The sequence below is a fragment of the Salarias fasciatus genome, chromosome 4, assembly GCF_902148845.1.
Source record: "Salarias fasciatus chromosome 4, fSalaFa1.1, whole genome shotgun sequence".
Lineage (NCBI taxonomy): Eukaryota > Metazoa > Chordata > Actinopteri > Blenniiformes > Blenniidae > Salarias > Salarias fasciatus.
Genome location: NC_043748.1, coordinates 16,705,503 through 16,731,040, shown reverse-complemented (window position 1 = coordinate 16,731,040; position 25,538 = coordinate 16,705,503). Strand labels below are relative to the sequence as shown.

General features: G+C 40.0%; 1 protein-coding gene across 2 annotated transcripts in view; it reads right to left on the bottom strand.

Moving 5' to 3' along the window:
* Positions 1-25,538, bottom strand: part of LOC115387515 (immunoglobulin mu heavy chain-like) — a 167,584-nt gene that overhangs the window by 6,704 nt on the left and 135,342 nt on the right. Inside the window, exons 5-6 of one of the 2 annotated variants that reach the window (XM_030090249.1) lie at positions 3,547-3,597; positions 1,105-1,401 (exon numbers count right to left, since the gene is read on the bottom strand). In XM_030090249.1, the coding sequence (XP_029946109.1) occupies positions 1,105-1,401; positions 3,547-3,597 (348 nt within the window). Of the gene's footprint in view, positions 1-1,104; positions 1,402-2,517; positions 2,579-3,546; positions 3,598-25,538 lie in introns of both variants that reach the window. The other variant, XM_030090248.1, reaches the window with a different exon arrangement.

Below are 25,538 nucleotides of genomic sequence, written 5' to 3'. Positions count from 1 at the left end.
ATATTGTCTTTCCCTTTCCTCTCAAACACACATGTATATGTAGTACCTTTACTCCACTCATCGGGCTCAACACTGAGAAAACTTGATGCGCTGTACAGTGTGGTTTCATTCCCCGCTCTTCCTGCAGAAATGGTCTCAATCTTGTCTATTTTGCCAGTGATTTCTCCTGTATTTTTCTGCCATGTTATGTTGTGTTCCTTTGGAGCAAAATCTTTGGCAATGCAGGAGAACGTAACCTCATTGTCCTCTTCAGAGAAACACACTTTAAGAGTTGGTTCAATATATTTCACCTCTGAAAAACAAACATACACACATATGTATGCAGAAGCTGGAAGGAATATAGATATATATGCAGAAGCTGATCATGTGTCACAGTGTTCATCAAATCTGGATGAACAGAAGTGAAAAGATGACTGAATATGCAACTTGCACATGCATCCATGATGCTGCTCAAATAAAAGCTTTCCTTTAAAAATTAAGTGTCTTTTCCATTAAATGAGAATTGATTGAAGTTGAAATGTATTCAGATTGTGATGCTTGCTTCTGCATATACATTCACTGTCAAGCAACATGAACATAAATGTTATTTAAATGGTGTTAATGTACAATCCATATTGAAGCAGGCAGACACCAGGAGAGAACTTGGAGCAGTGCAGAGAGATGAAAAAGGAAAGAATCAAATATTATTCTAAGACAGAGTTTGTTAGTGAGGGGAAAAAAGAAAAAGGAAATGTTTTGTCCGTCTTATTCCACCTGCAGTAATGAAGTAGGTCTTTTAGTGGTGAAACGTATTATATTGATGAATACTAATAAATTAGGTTGTATCACTCTTTTATGTAAACCAAAGATTAATCTGTTCATTTATCAACACATGTAGATTTGACACAATAAAAAAGTACCACCTGTACTCAATAATATTTCAGATCATCCACTAAATAGGATAATAACTTTTTGAAGATGTTTGACAAAACTTATCAGAAATAATTGTCACACATGTTTGTGTAATTCTGCAATTCAGTGAAAAGTCCATGTGAACAGGCCTGCCATGCAGTTACACTCAGTCAGTTTTAAAAACAATCATATTTTCCTTAGCTGGAGACTTACCAGGGAAGACAAAAGCACCCGGGGATTGCCCGGCAGGATGACTGGCCAGACATTTGATGCTGTCCAGCTTGTTCCAGTCTTCTCTTTTCACCTGGATTTGACTGATGCCAGTGTAAGTTTCTCCTCTCTGGACTGCAGGATACTGGAGGAAATCAGTCAAGGCCGTGTCGCTTTTGGTCCATGAGAAAGTGAGTGAGGCGGGAGAGAAGCCAGTGGCCAGGCAGGCAAGAGTGAAGGTGGTTGCACTGTCAGAGCTGCATGGACTCAGAGGAAACACCGTTGGCCCAGTAGAAGTGGCTGGAAGCAAAAGAGGAACACGAAGAAGAGAAATAAATTATACGTGTGTGTATTATGTGACAATGCAGATTTATATTAGGCCAGTTTCATTACACAGTCACAGTTAAAACAACATGAAAGAAATTCAGAATGTTGAACATGATAAATGTCCTCCAAACACACACTGACACACTTCCAAATCATTCAGTAAACATGGAGACGACAACAACTGAACAAAAAAATGACTTAAATAAAACCTTTCCATTAAAAGTGTAAAACAGTGCAGTTTCTTTTCACAGTTATGACAGTAAAGAAAAAGATGGAAAAAAACAACAACAAAATAACAGTATCCCATATTGCAGAACACCAGTTATCACAATTAAAACTTAGAAAACACAATTTAAAAAAAAGTTATCAGAAAAGAAATGACTGATAAAACAATGAACTTCTCAATAAAATTATAATTTCTTTTCCTTTTTTTTTTTTAACAAAGAATCAATGAAGGAACAGGGATTGTTTCAACAGATTCAAACCAAAACACATCAACTGAGTTCACGGTATTTTATCATCAACATGCATGACTTTAAATTAACTTTAGAAGTTGTGTATGAGATATAATAATTGTCTTACCTGATGAAACTGTTACGGTTGTACCCTTTCCCCAGTAGTCGAAACCATAGCCATAGCTGTAGCACAGTGCTGAATTTACTCAGCCTGTAGTACTAAAAGCCCATTTACTAACTTTAACTTTAAAAAAGTCCACTTTAAAGTTTAATATATTAAGTGCACTAATATAACTAACTTTGATCTTATTTTAACAATTATGAGTGTAATATTTCTGTCAGAATTCAATATAACAAATTAGACATTTCATGTTACACATGAAAATTTCGTTCTTTTTCTTCTTACCTGATGACTCTGTCATCAACTTAAACTAGAATTTATTAAAAAAAAAATGACTTACCAGTGTTCATTTTACCTTTTTTCCTTTTTCTTTAGAAAGCATTATCACAATATACCTCTCAACAACAAAAACATGTCAAATAAAGATTTGCCACCGAGGTTTAAATGTAATGCAAACAGAGTAAATATTACATTGTCATCGTAAACGATATAATGAAGAAAATGATATTTTACCTTTTGTTACAGTCACCGTTGTTCCTTTTCCCCAGTAGTCAAAAGACCAGTCATCACAGTTCTGAAAGTCTTTTGGTACTTATAACAAAAACTCATGATGGTTTTATGAATCTCTCTCATATATTTAGTTTTTGGTGATATCCAGAGAGAATCTTCCACAAATTATAATTCATAGAGGAATATTCTGATGCACTTGTGCCACAAGGTTTAATTTAGTTTTTACAAGACATCACTGTTTTTTTTTTTTATCTCTTTTTGGAATAACTTTTTGTCAATAGCAGTTTTAAGGTTTAAGAAAATTAACAAAAAAAATAATCGGACTCTGTTTTTTTCATTCCAGCATATAACTGCCTTTTTTGAATAGAAGTCAAATTATTTGCACATTTAAAAATAAAGTTTCCACAAATGTAACACATAACACATTCACATTTAGTAATTTGGCACATGGAGTCACAACTGTATTCCCAAAATGAAGCAACAATAAATGAAACAAACGTTTCCAACTGAAATTTATATAGGAAAAAGAAAAAAGACTGACTTACCAGCTTCATTTAACCTTGTTGCCACAATATACCCACCTCTCAACAACAAAAACATCTCAAATTAAATTTGCCACTGAGGTTTAAATGTCATGCAAACAGAATAAATATCACAATATCACAAAGGACATAAGGAAGAGATTATTTTTTACCTGTTGTTACGGTCACCATTGTTCCTTTTCCCCAGTAGTCAAAACCATCATCACAGTGTAACAAACCAACACTTTCAATGTACAAAAACAACTTTTGTAAGGCTCTTGACTTCACCATCTTCTAAATAAGTTAAACTTTTTTCTATTCACATTTACACATAACACAACAAAGGTTTGCTTACCTGTTTGTTACAGTATTATTATTTTGTGATCTGACATCCAAAGTGCAAACCCAAATATTTTAAAAAGCAGTTTTCTCCCCACTGAGGACCAAACATTCTCACCTGTGTATTTTTGACATTTATGACAACAATATGAGAAGAAAAAGCTTATTTTACCTGATGTGACAGTCACCATCGTTCCTTTTCCCCAGTAGTCAAAAGCAGCATCACAGTGAAAAAAGTCAATGCAACCAACATACAAAAACATGGTGGGAGCAGAAAACTTCCTCAAAGAGTTAAAATAAAATGTATAATTTTTAATCCATTAAACCTAATATGTCATCCAGCTCTGCTCATGTGGAAGATGTTTGATGTCACATTCAACATACATGCAGAAATTTAAATTAAAGACAAAATAACAGGATAACATCAAAAATGTCTTTTCAGTCCAAATAAATTAATTACTTACCAGAAGTTACTGTGACTTGAGTCCCTTTCCCCCAGTAGTCAAAGCTGTAGTCACAGTGTTACATGTCATATGACAGCCTATGACAGATACTTATTAACCTGGAAGCAGCAAGATTACAGTGATAAAATAATTCCCACCATATTATCTATGTGCATTTCTCCTGAGATGTCCCATTTCCTCTTGGTTACATAAAAGGAAGTGTGTGTGCCATCAGTTGGTGTGAACAACACTTCCTCTTTCTCAGCCCCTCTCCTCAGCTTCAGTCCCTTCAGGGGTTCAAACAACAAGACTTCTTTACTGGAGTTGAAGACAACAATGCCAACTTCAACAGGGTTAGATAATAGCCTCGTCCCATTCTTCGATTATCAGATGGATGCAGATTGATGCATTACCAAATTCATGTTACGTGGTGCACTTTGCACCAGTTCCTGTATGATGATGTCATTTACAACTTTCCTGACGAGAAATTGGCAACAATGTATCAGTTTTAAATGATGTCATCAAATAATTTTACCTAGATATTGAAATTGGCATCTATGCAAACTCGATGATGACATGAAATAGAACTTTCCTGACAGGAATTGGCAACTTTGTTTTTTTTTTTTTTGTTTTTTTTTTTTTTTTTCCCCACAAAAGTCACCGTGTTGTCTTGCTGGGTGTTAGATTAATGACTGGCTGTATTAGGTCTCTCCTTGAAGAAAAGGCCACAAGGTCACCAGTTTAGTGTTTAGTTATTGTCAAGTTCCTTTAATTATTTAGCACTATTCATTGAAATAATCATATTAATCATACAGGGTGAGCCAGACTCAGAGTTGGGTTTCAGGTCAGTGACGTCACACAGGCAGCAATGTGTGTGTTGAGACCAGGGTTGGGAGGGTGACTTTAAAATTGTAATCCGGTACAATTACAAGGTACTTGTCAAAAATGTAATTAGTAACTTACTCTAATTACTTCAATAAAAAAGTAACGTACCAGATTACTTTTAGTTACTTTTAGATTACTTCACGAGCAAGCATAAAAATAAAGACATCGACAAATACAAAACAATGTGTCATCCTCAGTGTATTGACAACTCCACACAGTAAACACTAAATGCTCTGAGTGTCATGAACTCTGCTGAACTCTGTGTGTTCAGCCCCAATTAATACCAACAACATGACGTCCTCTGAACCTACTGAGAATCTGACTTTCTTTCTTTCTGACTCAGGATCAGCTTCATCAGTTCAGACTGTGTTCCTCCAGTTGTTCCACAGAACAGCATCAGCATCAGGAGCCGCATTGACAGTGTTAACACACATTTATATTATATACTCAGTCTGCTGTGTGGCTGTACTGCTGTAGTGAGGAGCAGTGCTTTGTGTTCAGGTATGCCATGCTCAGTATTTTTTTTTTCAACAGTTCAGAGTTGATTTATTCCTCAGTGACAGAAGGAAACATGCAGTCTCCAATCAATCCTCCATCCAGGCTGAAGATATTATTGCCTCCATCAGATTCTTCTGAGTTCAGCCTGGTGAGGCTGTGGTTCTCAGCAGCAGGTTACTGACAGGTTAGCAGGCTCATAACACTTTAGCTTCACTGTGAGTTCAGGTGTGTTTGATACCTGTAGATGTTTCTTCAGGTTTGATGTTCAGTCCCTGGATGTTGAGACCGTTTTCACAACTGGGAGGCAGGATTTACAATGTACTGAGAAGTTCTGGGTCTCATCTGACTTAAATTCAAAATGCCTAAGTTTCCAGCCAAAGAATGAGTTTCTCTCTCTGGAGCAGCCATGACTCCAGCAGCAGGTGGTAAAATCCACGACATCGCGGGTTGTTTCATTCACGGTTAAACATACCAGTAGAGCGGGAGGCTGCTCCAAGACAGCGGTCGATGCGGCTTCTGTCATTTATATATCTATGGCGTCTATTGTTTACAGATCTATGATGTGGCGGTTGTTGCCGGAAAGTGTCACAATGTCTGTATACGACGCGCTGCCGGTGTTCCACCGTCAGAGAGTTTTGTTTTTTTTTCTCCTCTCCGTTGTCCGGCTGCTGCACAATTTAGCACGGGCGGGGCGCCCAGACTTAAAAGGTTTGGCGGACACCCTGGTGGGCTATGAGACCGTCATTGTGCAGCTTCAGTATAGGTAACCAAGTGCTAATGGTACACTAAAAATGTGGTATGACTCATTAAACTAGCATTTATCGCCGACGTTCGGAGCGAATGCTCATGAGTCATCGGAAGTTGCAAATATGGACTTTCACAATAAAGGCACTCTGCCGGTTCCTCCACTGGAAGTGACATATTAGTAATGGTGACTTAACAAGTTGAAAGAGAACCAGCTGAAGCAGGTGGAGTGATGTTGGATTGTAATCCCTTCGAAAACAAACTTCATTGCTGCTGTTTAGACAGACTGGGTATAATAACAGACGAAGTTTATTGTGGATGTGTTTATCTTCAGTTGTATTTTGTTGTTTGTTAAAACCACACACACACACATACACACCTTTGTGGATTATGAGCACAAATAAAGTGAAGAGAAGAGGAAAACTCCAATCACTTCTGTTCCTTCTTCGAACGTGGACTGGGGCGGGTCACGGCCTGTGGGGGCCGGTTCTCTTGAGTGTGTTCATTCTTTGCCTGAGTGGGTGGGGCCTGTTCTTGGGCTCTTGGACCTTGGACCCTCTGCTCTGCTCGCGATGGGCATCCGGTGCCTGGCGTGGTCGGCGCCTTCTGGTCTTAGTCCGCTGGGCCCCAGCTCCCGTGTCTGCCAGGGGTCCCGGCCGGGGCCTTCCTCTGCCCACTTCTGGACCGGTGCATGGACGTCTGCCTGGGGTGGCGGCTGGGATCTGGGCTCTGGGATTGTCGCCAGTTGTCTGGGCACTAAGGGCCTTTCTGGCGTGCTTCTGGTCTTCTCAGAGGTCAGAGGTCAGAGGTCACATCTGTATGAATACAGTTACATTGCTTGATCACGCTGATTTTTTTTTTTTTTTTTTGATAAATATTTTTATTGACATTTTTAGGTCACACACAACAAACATCAGAACCCAGAACACTTCCCCCACAAACATTAAAACACAAATGCAGAAGGCATGCATCGAAAAACCTCAAGGCAAAACAAAGATATCAGGCAAGCAGTGGCAAACTAAAAGTGAATGTGTCCAGATATTTCAGTCCATGCTAGTCCATATAGACCCTTTCGTCGGGCCTGGAACCCGTCGATCACGCTGATCTTAAATCAGTCTTCATATCCTTCATGTGGACTCGGTCACCTTGTTGGCTTGTGGGGTGTTCGACTAATGGCGATCTGTATTAGGTCTCTCCTGATGCCTTGGTTTGTAATTTGACACCTGGATCCTCACCTTGCACCTTGCACGTCCCAGTTGTGCCTCCTAACAAAAATCTGTAGGATGTTCTTTGTTACATCTCTGTGCAGTCACACTGGCCGGTCGTCAGAGTGTCGGTTAATTGAAGGATCGTCGAGTCTTTGCACTCTCTTCCTTCTCTCCTCTCTTTTTTGTTCGCTTGTTTGTTCCCTTATTTGTTTCCTTCACATTCTTCCTGTATTTCTGTCCCCAGGTCAGGTCCAGAAAAGTCATGTATCAGTATTCAAAATAAATAAAATAAAGTAAGAAATCATACAATCTTTAGAGCTTTATGTCTATAAGCTCCTCTTGGAAGAGCAAATCTGTCGGGCAGATGGAGGCAGCCAGACCTCCATACTGCTGCTTTGATGCTGGACAGTGCAGGTTAAAAAAAAGAACTTGCACTATATTTTAGATGCATGTTTTTGCATTTGTTTGTTTGAGTTTTATCAGTGTTTATTAGGGCTGTCAACTGCTTAAAATATTTAATCGCGATTATTCGCATGATTGTCCATAGTTAACTATTGATTAATCACAAATTGATCACACAGTTTTGTCAATGTAAATGTACATTAAAGGGAACACTTTCAAGTTCTTAATAATCTCATCAACATGGGCGTGGACAAATATGCTTGCTTTATGTAAATGTATGTTTATTGTTGTTGTCACAATCCAGAACAATGTCTAATACTGTCCAGCATCATCTCCAAATAACCTCGAACATTTTGCAGGCTCAAAAAATAGCCTGGAAGGACATTTTGACCTGAACGGAACATCATTTAGTAATAATCTGACTATGTGGTGTCCAACCAACTAAATTTTCAGTTTTTCAAACATTTTTCAACACAAACTGATTGAGCTTATGCATCACAATAACAGACTCCTGAACCAGCAAGTCCTTTTGGTCAGGAATAGAAGAGAATTACCTGGAACCTTCATAAAAGAAAAAAATGGCACAGCCTCCTCATTCCTCCCTGCTCCCCATCCAATGTGTTGTTACCTCAGACATTACATACGGAGATGCTGCATGCATGCGGCGGCCATCTTGTGGAGGTGCCACTCACTGCCACTCATGATGTATTTGACGAATTATGCCTGAGTTTTCCACACTGCTTCTCCTTCTTCTTCTTCTTTTGTTTTGGCGTATCACAAACAGCTTTGAGGTGCTGCCACCTACTATACAGGAGTGTGCAGTATCACATCACATGTCTCTCAGTCTCCCAAACTACAGTGCAAGATGAGGGTCACAAAACACGCATCAAATAAATTAGTGGCGTCAATAGGAATTTTAATTAACTCATGATTATTGATTTAACTTTGATAGCATGACAGTATCTGACAGTATTTATACTTGTTTGAGTGCTCTGGTTATTATTGGGAAGAGGGCTGGGGTCCGGGGTACATTGAGGCATGAATGAATGAACTGAGGGAATGAGCGTCCTCCTCGCCAGCTGCTCATACTGAAGCCAAATGAAAACATTGGGATTCCTGAGAGTTACGCCAGTGTTGGGATTCATGTCAAAAAAATTCTCAACTCCACTCTTGAATACAGTTTATGAGGATCCACCCTCAAAACACAGCTGCATCTCTTTTTTTTTCTTTTTGACTATATGCGACATTCTGTCATAAACAGCCGTGTCCCCTGATGGCCCATCTGGGAGCCCTTTTGGTTCCTCAGGTACTTGTAATGTTATCCTTTTTCTTGACCTTTCCCAATCCGACTTACCCTTTTCAGGACTGACCAACTCTCTACAACAGACACGGTTATAACTGCCCAGGTGTCTGTTGATTATTTTTTGAAAAGGAAAAGAAGAAACATGCATACATTTTAAGACATGGTTTGTCGCCACACATCATATGCCTTGTTCACACAGGTTACAACAGCATTTCTCGTACATGTGTGTGATTGTACCTACACATAGACATGCATAATATGGAAGGTACTCGGTAATTGTTCAACAAAACTCACACTGCCAACATTGTTTTGGAACAATTTGAGACTGCTTTCTGTATTCAGTTTACTCTCACCTTAACATCCTTCATATTGCAGCCTGGATGAATTCCTTTGACCTGTGTGGTGACATGCTGTACATTTTCTACCAGTCTGTTGTTGCAAGTGCTGTTTTCTTTGGGGTTGTCTGTTGGGGTGGCAGTTTGACAAAAGGAGACAGCAGTCGGCTGGACAGACTGATAGGGAAGTGTGCATCTGTGATGGGGAGGAAGGTGGACTCAGTTGGAGCAGTCTTGGAGAGGAGGATGAGGGCCCTAATGCAGGGTATCTTGAGGAACTCCAAACATCCACTGCACGACACAGTCGCAGCTCAAAAGAGTGGCCGGAGTAACAGGCTCCTGTCATTGCGCTGCAGAACCGAGCGCTTCAAGAGGTCATTCATCCCCTCAGCAATCAGGCTGTCAAACCGAGTACATCAGCACTATTTTATTTTATTGTACTTTTGTTATTTATTTGCGTGCATATGATTTGTGTGTGCTGCTGGACGTCTGAATTTCTCCCTTTGGGAGATTAATAAAGTTTAATCTGTCTGTCTGTCTGTCTGTCTTCATAGGGGTTGCAGGTTGTTGGTTATAATGGCCATGTTTACATGAGAATTTTGATTCCCAAGAAAACTTAATTCCACTTTAAATGACCTTGTAAACGCCTAATACTGCATGAAGAATTATTATTATTAATAGTGGACATGTCAATGCCACTTCATCTCCCTGTCGAATCAGAATCCTTTCAAGCCGAAGTGCTAAATCGGAATTAAATCAATTAAAAAAAGGTGAATAAACCTGTTTTTCATGTAAACCTTATTTCGTAATTAATATCCCAATGCAAATGAAAAGAAGAATACTTTAATTTGGAAGATTCTTCAATAATTATGAATTAAAAAACATCATGTAACCGTGGCAAATGACCTCTTCTGCAGGGGCGCCGAAAAGGGGGGAAACAGGGGAAGGATTCTGGGGGCCCAGAAAGGCCCCTGATAAAATTGTAATACTGACAAAGTGAACAGGGCACTATCTTTTCTTTTCTTTTCTTTTCTTTTCTTTTCTTTTCTTTTCTTTTCTTTTCATGGGACCCAAACTCCCTGGTGGCTCCCCTGCACTTCTGCATCTATTTCTTCAGTTCAAAATGATTCGACCAAATCCGACACAGCTTTGGTGTTGAAAACAAAATTGCCAATCAGATAACAATTTGAAAGCTGAAGCCAGATGTCGGTTTCATCATTTGGTTTCTGGCTGTATTCGAGGCACCTGTGAGTTTGGCTGGTTACATGATCAAAGTAGACTTTTAATCTGAAAAATTTAGGCTTTGACCACGAGATTGACAAAGGACAAACTGGACACCTGTCCAGGGCAAATTCTACTCCTTGAACTGGACAAAACAGATCATTAGATAAACTGATTACTGCAAAGTGGTCAGGACGGCACTCACAGCATTAATATATTGACAAAAACAAATTTCACCATCAATGATTATTTTTTTCTTTACCCAGAAGAGTCTGCATTTGAATGTCAATGTTAACGTCATCTTTATGTATATAGCATATTTAAAAAGGACCTATGGCCAGCTAAAGTGCTTCCCAGTAAATAAAATAGAACAGTAAAAGGTCAGCTGGTCAGCTGACCTCAGGGCTCTGGACGGCCAATGAACCTTAAGGTCTGATAAATAATTTGGGGCCAGCCCGTTCAGCGACTTAAAAACAAATAAAAGAATCTTAAAATCAATCCTGAACCTACCCACAAGCCAGTGGAGTGAGGAAAGCACCAGAGTTCTGTGGTCCTGTTTTTTAGTTCCAGTTAGTAGGCGAGCGGCTGCATTTTGAACTTGCTGCAGGCGGTTCAGTTCAGACTTGTCCATGCCCACATACAAGGAATTACAATAATCGATGTGCGATGAGATAAAAGCATGGGTGGCTTTTTCTAGATCAGGCCTGCTTAGATATGGCTTGACTTTAGCGAGGAGCCGAAGCTGGAAGAAGCTGGCCTTCACCACTGCACTGATCTGCTCATCAACTCTGATTGCCCCATCAATGATAACAGCCAGGTTTTTAGCCTGTGGTCTTATGTATGGTGTCAGTGGGCCAAGGGAGCTGGCAAGGACCTGGACCTGACTGAACCACAATGATTTAATCTGACTGAGGTAAATTGTCAATTTTACTTCAATTTTATTGTTTTTCACTGCTTAAAGCGATACTTCAACATTTTGGCAAATTGGCCCGTTTAGCGCAATTCATTAGTCATTTCGAACAGTATACTTACTTCTTTTGTGAGGGCGAGCTGTTGTTTATTCAGAGTTGAGTCGGGGAAGGTTTTCAGGACGGACACAATGGAAGTGGATGGTATTTTGGTTCCCCCTCGTCAAACTCATCAAATACACAATCCAACAACCCCAAAACACTTTGGTGGGCAAATTATAATCCGCACATTCACTACGCTGTGAAATATTAATGCAAAATTACGAGATTGAGTTGTTTATGTGAAGATTGCTGAGACGGAACTACTTGTCTGGGCGTAGTGATTTCAAAAGAAAAAGTAGTTCCCAGTATTTGCTTCAGTGTCGTAACGCTACAATATTATTTGTTGGTGTTCCACAGCGTAGTGAATGTGCGGATTATAATTTGCCCACCAAAGTGTTTTGGGGTTGTGATATTGTGTATTTGATGAGTTTGACGAGGGGGAACCAAAATACCATCCACTTCCATTGTGTCCGTCCCGAAAACCTTCCCCGACTCACCTCTGAATAAACAACAGCTCGCCCTCACAAAAAAAGTAAGTATGCTGTTCGAAATGACTAAATAATTGCACTAAATGGGCCAATTTGCCAGAATGTTGAAGTATCGCTTTAAGAAGAATAAAAATCTCTGAGCACTGTCTGCTACGTTCAGTCATTCAAAAACACAAACAGTTGCTGAACCTCCAATGGAAGCAACTTGGGCTTCAGTATTTTGCAAAGGGACACTTTGACACATCAGCTTTGGAAGTGGAAGACAACACCCTTCCCCCACTCAGCCACAGTCGCTCAGTCTGGTGAGGATTATTGAATTGGGAGATGTGTTACAGTTTGGTCTTCCAGTCTGAAGTGTCAGTTTGTTGGCTCGGTGCGGAAGCACCTGCTGTGGTTTGGATGCTTTCCTGTGTTCCATAAATATTAAGCAGTGAGGACACTGAAAACCACAAGTCTGACATATATATCTAAATACTGATATTATCGTTTATAAGTTGAAAAGATCTGTTGATGTTTTCTGAGTGTAATATTGAAATGTTAATTTATCAGCAATTCATATTCTCCTGAGTAAATATATATTTGCTTAACTTTTTCCTCAAAATTAAAACATTATTGAATAATTCTGATGTAAGTGTGATCGTGTATCTTTTTTTTAATAAGTAAAATATAATGTTTATGCATTAAAAAAGACATGGTAAGTTTTCCTGCTTATTGTGTCTTTTGTGGTTAAAACTGAAAATAAAAGGCAACTCTGTGCTTCAGATCAGTCTTGTGGAGGTTTTTGTAATACCACCAAACACTGTGATACCAGCTCCCACTGTGCTGTACACAACACCATACACTCTGACAAAAACCTCAGTCTAACAAGGTGCATGGTCAGCATTTTCTGTTGCATCTTGACATTTGAATTTCTTTGTGCTTGAATGTAAATATTAACAAACTTAGATGCAAGATTGTTTTCAGTATTTTACCTTTTTGCAGTGTACGCAATGCAGTTGTTTATTTGTTCTGAGAATTTCTGTTCTTCTAGTATTCAGATTAAATACAACATATTTAAAAACAACATGAACAAGTGAGGATAACTATGCCATGTTCAGAGTCTGTCAGGGTCCATGTTTGTCTTGTCTATTTTTTGTTAGATTATGTTTCTGGTTTCAGGCTCCTCAGCTTCCCCCTCATCGTGTTTGATTGCTGTTCTGCCCTGATGTCTTTCACCTGTGCCTGATTGTGTGATTGTCTGCACCTGATGGCTGCTCTCAGTTGGGCTTCAGTTGGTCTGTGTTCTTCTCTGGGTGGACTGTGTTTCTCAGGGATGTTTTGTCTGTGTGTCTGTTTCTTATTAGGAGTTTCCGTCTCATACCTGTTGCTCCTGGCATTTTCAGTCTATCACCAGCCTGTGACAGTCATTGAAACATTCTCAATATTTGAACATTCTCACTGCCCTCCAAAACCCTTACTTGATACATATAATGAGCAGAAATGGACTTGTGTGCTTTTTTTTTTTCATCAATATCAGCATTTCATCAGCATTTCAGTTTCTGTTGCTGTCACTGTGACTTGTGCAAACTGATCCAACACTGTACAGCAGGAAAAAAAAATCATCTTTTTGTAAAAAATCCATGAGCTTTCACTCTCTCTTTTCACTCTGTGTCCAAAACGATCATATAACTTTAGTCAATGAGGGAATTATCTGAGGTTTTGTTTTTCATATGATGTGCTGACTTGTTGCTTCAGATCATTTGCAGACAGGTTTTTGTCCTTCCTTGTGTCACTGTGGCTCCCCGTATAGCCACACTGGCTCACACCAATACAAAAACCTGTGACTGAGTCTGTCCGGACTTATTTATTGTCTGCTGCTGTGTTTTTATTGGCAGACACTAAACATAAATTTTCATTTTTTTTGTGTCTTTTTAAAAAACTTTGTCTTTGATGTGCCTTTTGATGCTGGATTATTCTCCACTTTGAAAAGGTTTGATTTGATGAACTTTAATAAATCTGAAAAAATGTGGCGTGAAGTGCAACACTTTGTTGAAATATGTATTTTCGTGAAGAAAATGAACATTTCTTGCTGAATATTTTCTTATGTAAACAATAATGAATACAAGATCACATTCATTGATGTAGATTCAACCATACTATTGTATCTATCACTAATATAAAAACTACTGTTTGTGTATATTTTTCTTATTTTGCATTCAGACACATTTCCAGGTGAAACCAGTAACAAGCTGGTTTGGTTTGGTCTTTCTGAACCTCCACATTAACCTTTTCATTATTTTTCATGAATGGAAGAAACTGTGAGTTTTGCGAATTCAAAAATATCCTTATTCATTTCAGTTTTTTTTTTTTTCTTTTTTCTTAATTCTTTTCAATTTTTAGGCCACATGGTAGTTTGACCTCTGGTCTCCTTGTGAATATTTCTCCAATTGAAGTCTTGACTTAAAAAAAATTCTGTGTCGAGTTTGGACAGTGTCTTGGGTGTCTGTCTCACTGGTCTTTACAAACATGACAAAAGCTGAATTAAAATTTTGCTGCTGGTCTGCAAAACTCTGTATCCTTCAGACACAAAACACTTTTCCCAGAGTTGAAGTTGGAAAAGTTGATTTTCATTTTTTCAGAACCAAATGTTATGAAGAAGCTCCCAGAAAAAGGCAGGAGGCTTGTTCCTTTCTTTCAGAACAGCAGTCATGTTGTCCTGCATACTCTTGTATTGCTTTAAAAATAGTTGCCTTGTCTTGTCTGTGGGGATTAAAAGTAAAAAAATAATCAAGAGGTTAATGTTGGATTCAGACGTTTGTGTTTGCAGAAGCACCGAGGTTCATCAAAACAACACAAAAATCACCAAAAGCTGTTGGATTTATTCAGCTACATTTCAGAACCTGATTATATTTAGTTAGATTTTTGTTGTCATTAACTGTGGTGCTTTAATCCACCAAAATAAACTTAATCCATTTTGAAACTGTGCTTTTCTTGTTTCCTCTTTAGAAAATTAATATACTCAGAATATGTGAGAAAACCTCAGAATTGATGAATGCTTTGTTAATTTTCTTTATTTTTGACAGGCTGCAGAGAAATTTGCTCAGTATTGTCAGTTTTTAATGCCGCGCTGCCTTCAGATCAGTGCAGGTTTTTGTTGGATCATTAAACACTGTGGTCGTCACTCCATACACAATGACAGACACTTAGACAAAAACCTTTGCCTGATAGAATGAATCATCATTGGTTGTTACTCTCAGGGAGAAAAACATCAGACATATCTTTCTTTATTTTAGTATTTTTATTTCAGGATTTATAAAAATACAACATCAAATACAAATTATAATTGTTTTTTTTTTAATTTTTGATGAATTTCTTGGATGGTTTGCTCTGGAACTATATCACTGTTTTCAGATCGTCTGACAATATTTAAACATCTGAAGACAGTTTTATTGTAAATCTACAGGAAGCAGTAAAAGAGTGATTTTAAACATCAGAAAGCAGAAGGTTTTTGTGTTCAATAAGTTTTATTGCTGTTGGTGTTGAAGTCCAATCTTGATCAATATCATCATGACACAAAGCTCAATACATTTTATTAATTATGAAATTTTACAATTATTTTACCATGTAGTGTTTTTGCCCTCTCTTGTGAAAAGGTTTGTCTTAAAACTTTTTTTTTTGTTGCTGCCTCATGTTTGCGCACACTCAGTGGGTGTTTCATGTGTTCATCATGTATTTATTCACAGTATCTCAGCACAAATTTGATTGTGTGTATTCAACCATTTTGTCACAAAAACCTTTATCTATGTATGCATATGTCTCTGTCTAACTATGTATCTATCAACACAAGAAAAACATTAAAAAAGTACTTGACACTCAGGCCTTTAGGAGGAATGTTTGATGCTTTGTTGTTTTATTGAACAAAATAAGTTCAAAATAAAAGACTTTAGTTATAATAGAATTATTACCTTCATACACAGACAACCAATGGTGATTGCTCCAGCTAATGATGGACATTTTCATTTGAGTGAGACATTTTGGACATGTGGAGTGTGTATGGCTCTTAAAGTCTACATCCAGGCTTTCTGAAGTGACAGACATCCTCTTCTTCCATAGCAGGTTTTTATCACAGCATATATCACACTGGGCGTAGTTTGACACCGTGTTGCAACCCTGTACAGTAACTCCACCATATACACTCGCTGTCACGCCACACATATGCCTGCAGCTTAAACTCTGGATTTCATTTTAGTTTAGTCTCACATTAACAGGACACAGTGACAAATGACACTGGTGTGATTTGAGAAGAAGAAAAAAAGCAAAAAAAAAAAAAAAATAATAAAGCTTGTTTATTAAAACATGTGCATTTTTTTATTTATTTTTTTTAGGTTTGTCATCCAGAGTCTGGACGTCGCAAAAGGTGAATGTACTGAAGTCACTGTATCTCTGGTTAAACTGTACATGAGTCCCCATAGTGATCCATATTAATCCATGGTACATTAGTTTGACTGCTTTATTTTTCTTTCTAAGTGTAAATTAGCTTCAATTCAAATCATTTAGGGCTGAATGATTATTTTAAATACACTTTATTCTCTTATTTATTCTCTGAGTTTCTCATGAAACATTATTGCTCAATGATAAGTGTACATTTTCATATTTTTCAGGAAGCTTTAAAGTATGTAAGCAAATCTAAAAAAAGCTGTTTTACATTTTGGTGGTTTGAGAAGTAGTTTGGCTTCATATCATCGATGGAAACTCGGCTTCCCGTGCGTACGGTTCATACAGGATCAAGCTGACTTCCCTTGACAGGTTTTTGTAACTGTGTGATTCACTGTGTGTCACGTGTGCAGGAGGGAGGACCCACGCGCAGGCAGTCAGAGAGAGTTGAGCTGGTTTATTGTCCAGAAAAGCAGGGTAATGCAAACAAGCTGAGGTGCGGGCAGGGACACGGACAACACACACAACGAACCGACAAGGACAAGTGAGGGCTACGGGCTTTAAATAAGGTGGACACAGGTGAGGCACATTAGGGCGCCAACGAGGAAGGAGACCAGGCAGGAGAACATGAGGAACAGACAAGCAGGAGAGACAGGACATGTAAAAATGGGGAAAACAAAACCAAAACCAGTCCAGAGCGCCCCCACAAGGCTGGAGGGGTACGGGGCGTGACAGTACCCCCCTCTCCATGTGCGCCTCCTGGCGCACAAGGCAGAGGAGGGCAGGCTCGGAACGGGGACAAGACTCGGACTGGAACGGGGACAAGACTCGGACTGGAACGGGGACAAGACTCGGACTGGAACGGGGACAAGACTCGGACTGGAACGGGGACAAGACTCGGACTGGAACGGGGACAAGACTCGGACTGGAACGGGGACAAGACTCGGACTGGAACGGGGACAAGACTCGGACTGGAACGGGGACAAGACTCGGACTGGAACGGGGACAAGACTCGGACTGGAACGGGGACAAGACTCGGACTGGAACGGGGACAAGACTCGGACTGGAACGGGGACAAGACTCGGACTGGAACGGGGACAAGACTCGGACTGGAACGGGGACAAGACTCGGACTGGAACGGGGACAAGACTCGGACTGGAACGGGGAGTGCTGCGCTCCTCGGCAGCCAGCACGGAACGGGGAGTGCTGCGCTCCTCGGCAGCCAGCACGGAACGGGGAGTGCTGCGCTCCTCGGCAGCCAGCACGGTCAGGAACAGGATGGGTCGGGGCTGCACCTCTGCAGACAGGACGGACAGGAACAGGACGGGGCTGCACCTCGGCAGACAGGACGGGACGGGACAGGAACCAGGGCTGCACCTCTTCAGCCAGGACGGGTCGCCGGCAGCAAACAGGAACAGGAACGCCGGCAACAAACAGGAACAGGACGGGTCGGGACTGCATGGCGGCACACGATGGGGGGGCGAGCTTCTTTCGCCAGCGGGGGGGCCATAGGCACACGGTCCGGGGGCGAGCAGCCTCGCCGGCACACGCCCAGTGGGCGCGGGCTTTTATCGCAGGGGCGAGCAGCCTTGCCGGCACACGCCCTGGAGGGGCGCGGGCTTCTATCGCCGGCGGGGGGCCATAGGCACATAGTCCGGGGGCAAGCAGCTTTGCTGGCAGCTGCCACAGGCAGACAATCCGGGGGCGCGAGCTGCGCCGGCGGCGGCCCGAGGCAGACAATCCAGGGGCGCGAGCTGCGCCGGCGGCAGCCAGAGGCAGACGGTCCGGGGGCGCGAGCTGCGCTGGTGGCGGCCAGAGGCAGAGGATCCGTGGGGTAGGACTTACTGCCTGCTGGGTCCAGACGTGGCCGGTCCGTTCTGTCACGTGTGCAGGAGGGAGGACCCACGCGCAGGCAGTCAGAGAGAGTTGAGCTGGTTTATTGTCCAGAAAAGCAGGGTAATGCAAACAAGCTGAGGTGCGGGCAGGGACACGGACAACACACACAACGAACCGACAAGTGAGGGCTACGGGCTTTAAATAAGGTGGACACAGGTGAGGCACATTAGGGCGCTAACGAGGAAGGAGACCAGGCAGGAGAACATGAGGAACAGACAAGCAGGAGAGACAGGACATGTAAAAATGGGGAAAACAAAACCAAAACCAGTCCAGAGCGCCCCCACAAGGCTGGAGGGGTACGGGGCGTGACACTGTGGCCCCCACTGTACACTGTCTGTCATCCTCATACAAAAACCTGTCCCACTGTCTGACTGCTGAATGCTGACTGGCAGCTGGTGATGGAAGGGATTTCCTAACAAATAAAAGATGTGAGAGTTAAAGTTAAAGTTAAAGTTTTAATTTCTATAACTTCACTTTATGCATAAAGTCTTATATATACCCCTTTTATTATTGAATGTGGTTATTTGATTTTGATCTCATCCAGTACATTAACAAATCCTCCAACATGAGCTTTGCAACTGCTGAACACTCCAAAACAAAACTCAATTATTTCATGTGTTTATTAATAAAATGAACTAAATTAGAGGTGAGGATAGTGAGACTGTAATCAGGAGTTTGCAGGTTTCATTCCCACTGCTGAATGGTCACTGCTGTGGGTCCCTCAGCAAGGCTCAACAGATGAGAAAACCTCGAAATGAGGTGTCAAAATGATTGAAGTAAAGAAAAATACTCATAAAAAAAAGAATAAAATTTGATTTTACAGTCAGTTTGTGTGATATTTATCATTGATATAGTTATTCATTCACAGGGATCCTTGTTTGAAACCTGATGACCACGAGAAAAAGAGATGACTTAAGTTTTATCGTTTTTGTCACGGTGTGTAAGATGGTGTATTGAAAGTAACTGTCCCAAAAACTGTGCTGTAGCTGAACCCCAGTGACATACACTCATCTCAAAACCTCTTCCCCCTCTCTAATGGATGCTGATTTCAATTATGTTAGAATGGAACAACAAAGCTGAATTTTATTTCCATCAAAGTAAAAAGGTAGTGACTATTAGTTCTCAAAATTACTATTTATGTTTTTGAATATAGTTATAGTTCCGAGTGGTGAAGTGTGGAATTCTTCAAATCATTGCTGTATTTTAATATGATTTTCTTTCTTGTTTTCTGTCTTTTTTTAAATTAGGTGTATTGACTGTGACGGACATTGAAACAGGAAGAGACATGAGCACAATAACACAACCTAAAGTTATTTTTATATTTTATGAACACCCTCTAAAGAAGTATACATTCAAGAGATGCTTTGTTGCTCTCTGGTGACAAAGTTCACTCTGTTTTTACTAATTGATCTGGAAATTCTTTGTTTGCGTTGGTGCTCATTGACACTGATGCTTTAATTTTTCCTTTTGTATTCCTTGTAAATGTGACAGTTTTACTGATTTGACTCATCCTGAGTTTATGACCATGCAAATCCTCATGGCAGAAATGAAAGTCATCTCCTGACCAGAGCTTGTATAACAGAACAGCTTCACTGCACTGACCTCTGTTGGAAAAGCTGAAGCCGTGCTGTGCTGAGAGTGGAGTCATCACGTTTCACAGCATTGTCTTAGAAAATGCATATTTTGACCACCAGATGGCGGTTAAAGCAGGATTTCCAACTCAGTGGAGTCATCTTTCCACTGGCTGACAGAGTCCCATGCCTCAGTGGAGACAAGATCACAGTGTTGAATCAGTCAATCCTTTGTCTCCATGTCTGGCTCAGAAAGTGAAGTTATTCCTCACTCAGTTATTCTCTTGTTCATCCATAAGCTGAGTGGTTATTACAGTGGGTTAGATCACTAATGTTTCACACAACTTCAAAAACTTTAAAAATACTTATAACGTTGTGGTAATCAATGAAAAAGATCTAAATTGTATCATATATATTTTTAAATTGTGCATTTTTATACATGATTAAATTTGTATGGTTCCTGATGGATAGAGGCCAAAATTGACAAAGTAGAAGTACTTCATTACTCGAGTATACTTAAATGTTTTAGTCTATTAAATACTTGAATAAATAGTTCATGCAACTTTTGCAATACTGGCTTGTTTTAACTTCTAAGACTGAGAACTGAACAACACACAGAAAGTCCTTTGAAAAGAAAAGGCAGAGAAACGGTGGTGTACACATCGGTGATTCACAGAAAAACAACAAAATTAACTTGAATACACTTACTTTGTGTTAAAATGAACCATTGGTTTAAACTGGGAGTGAAAATGTCAGGGTGTTCAACTTAACTTTATGGGGGATTTTCGCAGACGGACTCAAAGTCTGAGTGAATCAGTATTTTTGCTTCACACTCAGATTTTCAGTTTATGTTCATTATATTAAAAATATTTAACCCTCATGTTGTCTTGATTTCATGTTAAGCAATTTGGTGTTCCTTTTCAGAACTTCTGGAAGTTTTCAGTGGCCTGTCCTTGAAAACAATTTCTCAAAAACATAATTTTTGGATAATTTTGAGTTTAAAGGTATACTGGAGGATGGTTAGAACCAATCAGAATTGTATGGTTCCAAATCGTAATTGGTCAGTCATAATGTCAGTCAATGTGGGAACGCGTTTGCGTGATGACATATCATGTCGAGTCGCCGCCTCTGTGCGCGCTCTGGTTTCGAGCCGTGCATGCGCAGAGCATTGTTTAGGAAGTGACATGCAGCGGGAGCGACCAAAGCACCTCATTCGGAAGCGGCTTGCTCTTCCCGCGAACGCCTCCAAAGATGGCTAGCCACAAAAAAGAACATTGTTTGAGATGGCAGAGGATAGAAGAAAGGCCATAGAAAAGAAGGACGAAACGCGTGTTTTACTCAGAGATTCCTTCACGAGGTGGCGGACATTCAAAGCACAAAAGGGATTCAGGACTGATCACGATGTGGGGAAGTTTCTGCTGGACAGATAACATGTTTATTATCCCATTCAGATGTGTTTCTGTTGCATAAACACGTAAGGCACCACTTTACGGATCGTATTCTTATGTATGATTGGAAGAAGGGTCCGACATAATTACAAATGTGTTTTAATCCTATGCAGAAAGACGATGCTCCAGCTGCACGGATGGAAACAAGCTGACGTGCGGCTGACGTGCGCGCTCCCCTCAGTCCTCATGCGGAGGGAGCCGCGCATGCGCAGTGCTCCAAAAATGGCAAAACGGCCATGTTGTACGAAATCAGCGGAGAATCCTCGAATATGCCTTTAAATAATATCAGATGACACGTGGGACACTGTTCATTACAAGGTCTATTTCTACTTTCAAGAGACAATTGAAGACTCAATTGTTCAGAGAACACCTGGGGACTTAATCCGACCCCATGTTCGGGGAAGAATAGATCAGGTGTTCTAAAACCCAGCACTTATGTACCACTGACTAAGTTGACACACAAAAAAACAAAAAAAAAAGGGGGGGGTAGTGGCTCCTCTTCTGCAACTTGATGGCAACTCCCTTGACCAATCGCACTTGAAGCAATTGAAGCATTTACTAATGGTTTCTTTCTTTCTTATGTCTATATTCTTGCTTGTGTTGTACGTCGCTTTGGACAATAGCGTCTGCTAAATGAAATTGTAGAATTGTAGACAAGGTACATTTGGGTCAAAGTTATCAAGGACACTGGGTTTGAAAACATTTGTATTTTTTATGCAGTCACAAAAAGTAACACCTATAGATTTTTTGACTGTTCCCAAATGAAATTTACCGCTGACCGCTCTACCAACTGAGCCTTCAGAGCGAGTGAATCAGTAAAGACCTCTGGAGGAAAAACAGTCTGTCCTGTGCAGTAAGTGGTGGTGGCAGCTCGGGCTTGATTCCTCTAACCGTCCCCTCCATGGTCAGTTTCTTTGGAGCCGTTTATCATCAAGAGTAGTGAAGATGAATAAATTTTGCCAAAGCTGTATGATTTATACATGGAAATAATTAATAATAGTCATATTCTTCTCTCATTACACAAACTCATGAGTTCAAAAGTCTCGTATTGAAGCAGCTCAGCTCAGTAATGGAGATACATTAAGACTTCTACAAGAGTCTTTGTGCGTCTATGTAAATGAGAAGAATATGAGTACTTCTGCCACTTCTTGTTGTGTTTCTTGTTTTGAGGAAATCTATTTCCAGACCTGACGGTTTCCTCAAAGTTTTCAAACAGCAGGTGCGGTCCCAGAGGAGCAGAGATGAGGGCCACGTGATCCATATGTTTAGAAACAGCAGGGAACTGAAAGCCGACCTGATAACCGTCCTTTACAGCGCGATGGTTTCAAGAAGTTCCTAGAAATGTTCTGACAAAGGTACACAGTGGTGTCTGGGGACGCTCAACGAAATGTTTTACGGAGTTTAAGGAAAATACTAGTGAGATGAAAAACACAATATGCAGCAGAAGAATAATGAAAAGTTTTAAAATTACACAGTGCTTTTCATTACTCATCTTTTAAGTTGCGTCGCACTTTGAATTGCAGTTTGATTATATCTACACATACAAAATGTCTATTTCAACCACTATTTAATAAATCATGATGATGTAGAACAATTAATAGAATAATGCAAAACTGAAATTTCTTTCACAGACTGAAAATATCTTGACAAAAATGCAAATCCATTGGTTTAAATCATGGTAATAAATGTAAATGTGGTTGTCTAAGTAACATTTATTTTACTCATGACTTCAAATCCACATGTGAAAAATATTTAAAGAGATACTATCACTAAAAACTTAAGTAATGTGTTTCTATTTCATGACTTTGAACCAGAATTTATCTGTTCAGTTACCCAAGAAAAGTGAAACATATAAATTATAAAAAACATATTACTGAAAACATATGCACAAAAAATACACAATGCCAGGAAATGTATTCAGACAAGTCATTTTTATTAACGTTTGATCAGTCATTGATGCACACATATTATTCACAAGTCTTTAAAAATGCAAAAAACAGAAGATTTTCTGAAAATATCTGAAGAAATGGAACTCAGTGTGCCCTCAGCCATCGCAGCCTTCAGTGTCCTTTCATCTGTGACAAAACAAAAAGAAAACATCAAACATTAATGTGATTCAAGAGCTATCATCATATGATTGGACATCACAGTTAGATTTGGATTGTTGGAACTGAAGTTGATCATTAAGTTTGTTTTAAGATTTTTTTTTTTTTTTTTATGTTTCCAGAATTGATATCACATTTAAAACAACGCAGGATTTTTTTTCCAACAACAAATCTATGAAAGTTAAATCCTGTTCTTTATGGCGAGTAAACACTTTCAAAAAGTCAATATAATAAAACTTTTGTCTTCATGCGGGATGATCAATATTTTTTACTGATATTTACGTCAATGATCTTTTTTTTTTTCTCCCTTCACAAATGAAAAATGAAGACAAAATTCCACAGTGAAGAGAGGGTCAAGACTCCATTTGTTGGAGCCAATTAAGAAAGTAAATTTAATTTCTGTATTTGATATATATTTAAGTTATGGTCAAAGAAATTAAGAATTGTTTGTTTTGTAGATAATTTAGTCTGTGTCTCTCCTCCTCCCAGTCAGGCCCTCCTCCCTGCAATCAGGATAAAAGCGCAGGTGTGAGGGGTTCTGGGGAGGTGTGGAATTGTGGAAGGAGGAAGGAGAGAAACAGTTTTCAACCGCAGAAAGCGCAGACAGTAGACAACGTAGAAAGATTTGATTTGTTTTGTTATATTTTGATTTGAGTCAACCACAGAGATCATTTTGGTTTGTTTAATAAATCTGGAACTTTGAGTTTAAGAAATATCTCCGCGAGTGCTTATTGGAATCTGCGAGTCGAGACCTCCTCCTCAAAAGGTGATTCCTTGTTTGTTTGGGACACTGGACCTTGGGACAAAAGAATCGCCGCAACAAGTTGAAAACTCCTCTGAAGGCTCAAAGGAAGACGGGAAAGTCTGCAAAATCAGCCGATCACCGTCTATCAAGGAAGGAAGCTGCCAGCGGCCGTGAGTGAAAGCAGCTGATCAACTTTATGAATGGAGGCGTGGCTGCACTGTAAACTGACCGCAAACTGATTACATCATCACACAAAATGAGGGATGAATGACTGAAGGATGTTCCTGGATGGAATAAGTGGAAAATATTGGATCCGGTGTGATTAATTGGCGACAATGTCAGTGGGTGCTGAGAACGCAGCTGAAGCTGAGGATCAATTAAATGCATGCATCGCTTCACGCAGAGGCAGGCTGGGAGCGTGTACCAGGAAGCTCAATGAAATAAAGACTTTGATGAAAGATGTTGGAAATCATGATGAAGTCAATGAGGCTTTGGAAAGATTTAAATCAGCTGTGTGTGAATTTAAAAATGCTCATAAATCTGTGCAGGAGTTCTTATCAGAAGAAGAAAAGGAAGAAGATCATAATGACTGGTTTGAACCCAGAATAACCAACCTGAATTATTTCCTAAATGAAGTTGAACTGTGGAAAAAAGAAACTGCACAATTAAACCTGGGACCACTGGATAGTATTTCAAATGTATCACACAAATCAAAACGTTCTTCTGCTGGATCAAGAACCTCCAGATCCTCCTCACTCTCCTCAGAATTAAAAAGAGCCAAAGCTGAGCAGGCTGCAGTGATGGCAAGAGCAGCAGCTTTAAAGAAGAAACATGAACTGCAACTAGAAGAAACAAAGCTGAAGACCAAGCTGGAACAAATGGACCTGGAAGCAGAATTTGCAGCATCAACTGCCAAAATAAAAGTCCTTGAACGCAGTGATGTGGAGGACAAAGTTCAAAGTGATGGCATGAATGAGTATTATGACTCTCAGCAGAAACCTGGAGCTGTGGAATGTGATGTGGAATTTGTTCAATTAGGTGCAATCCCCAAAACTCCACTCCACCACGCAGTGTCGAGTTCCCTCAAGCATCAACTGATACAGAGGAACATGCATGAGGATGAGAACACATCTGAAACTCAAAATGGAATGAGAACTATCCAAATCCATACTGAAGAATCAAATAAAACAGTCAATCCTCTGACTAATGATGACTTGAACGTGGTGATGCAAAGACAAAGTGACATTGCTGAGCTGATTGTTTCACAGCAGAAACTCTCTCTCTTACCTGCAAGACAGATGCCAGTATTCGATGGTAACCCGCTGACTTATCAATCCTTCACCCATGCTTTTGAACATTTAATTGAAGACAAAACCAAAAATAATCGAGACAGACTTTATTATTTGGAACAATTCACCTCTGGTTTACCAAGGGACTTGGTTCGCAGCT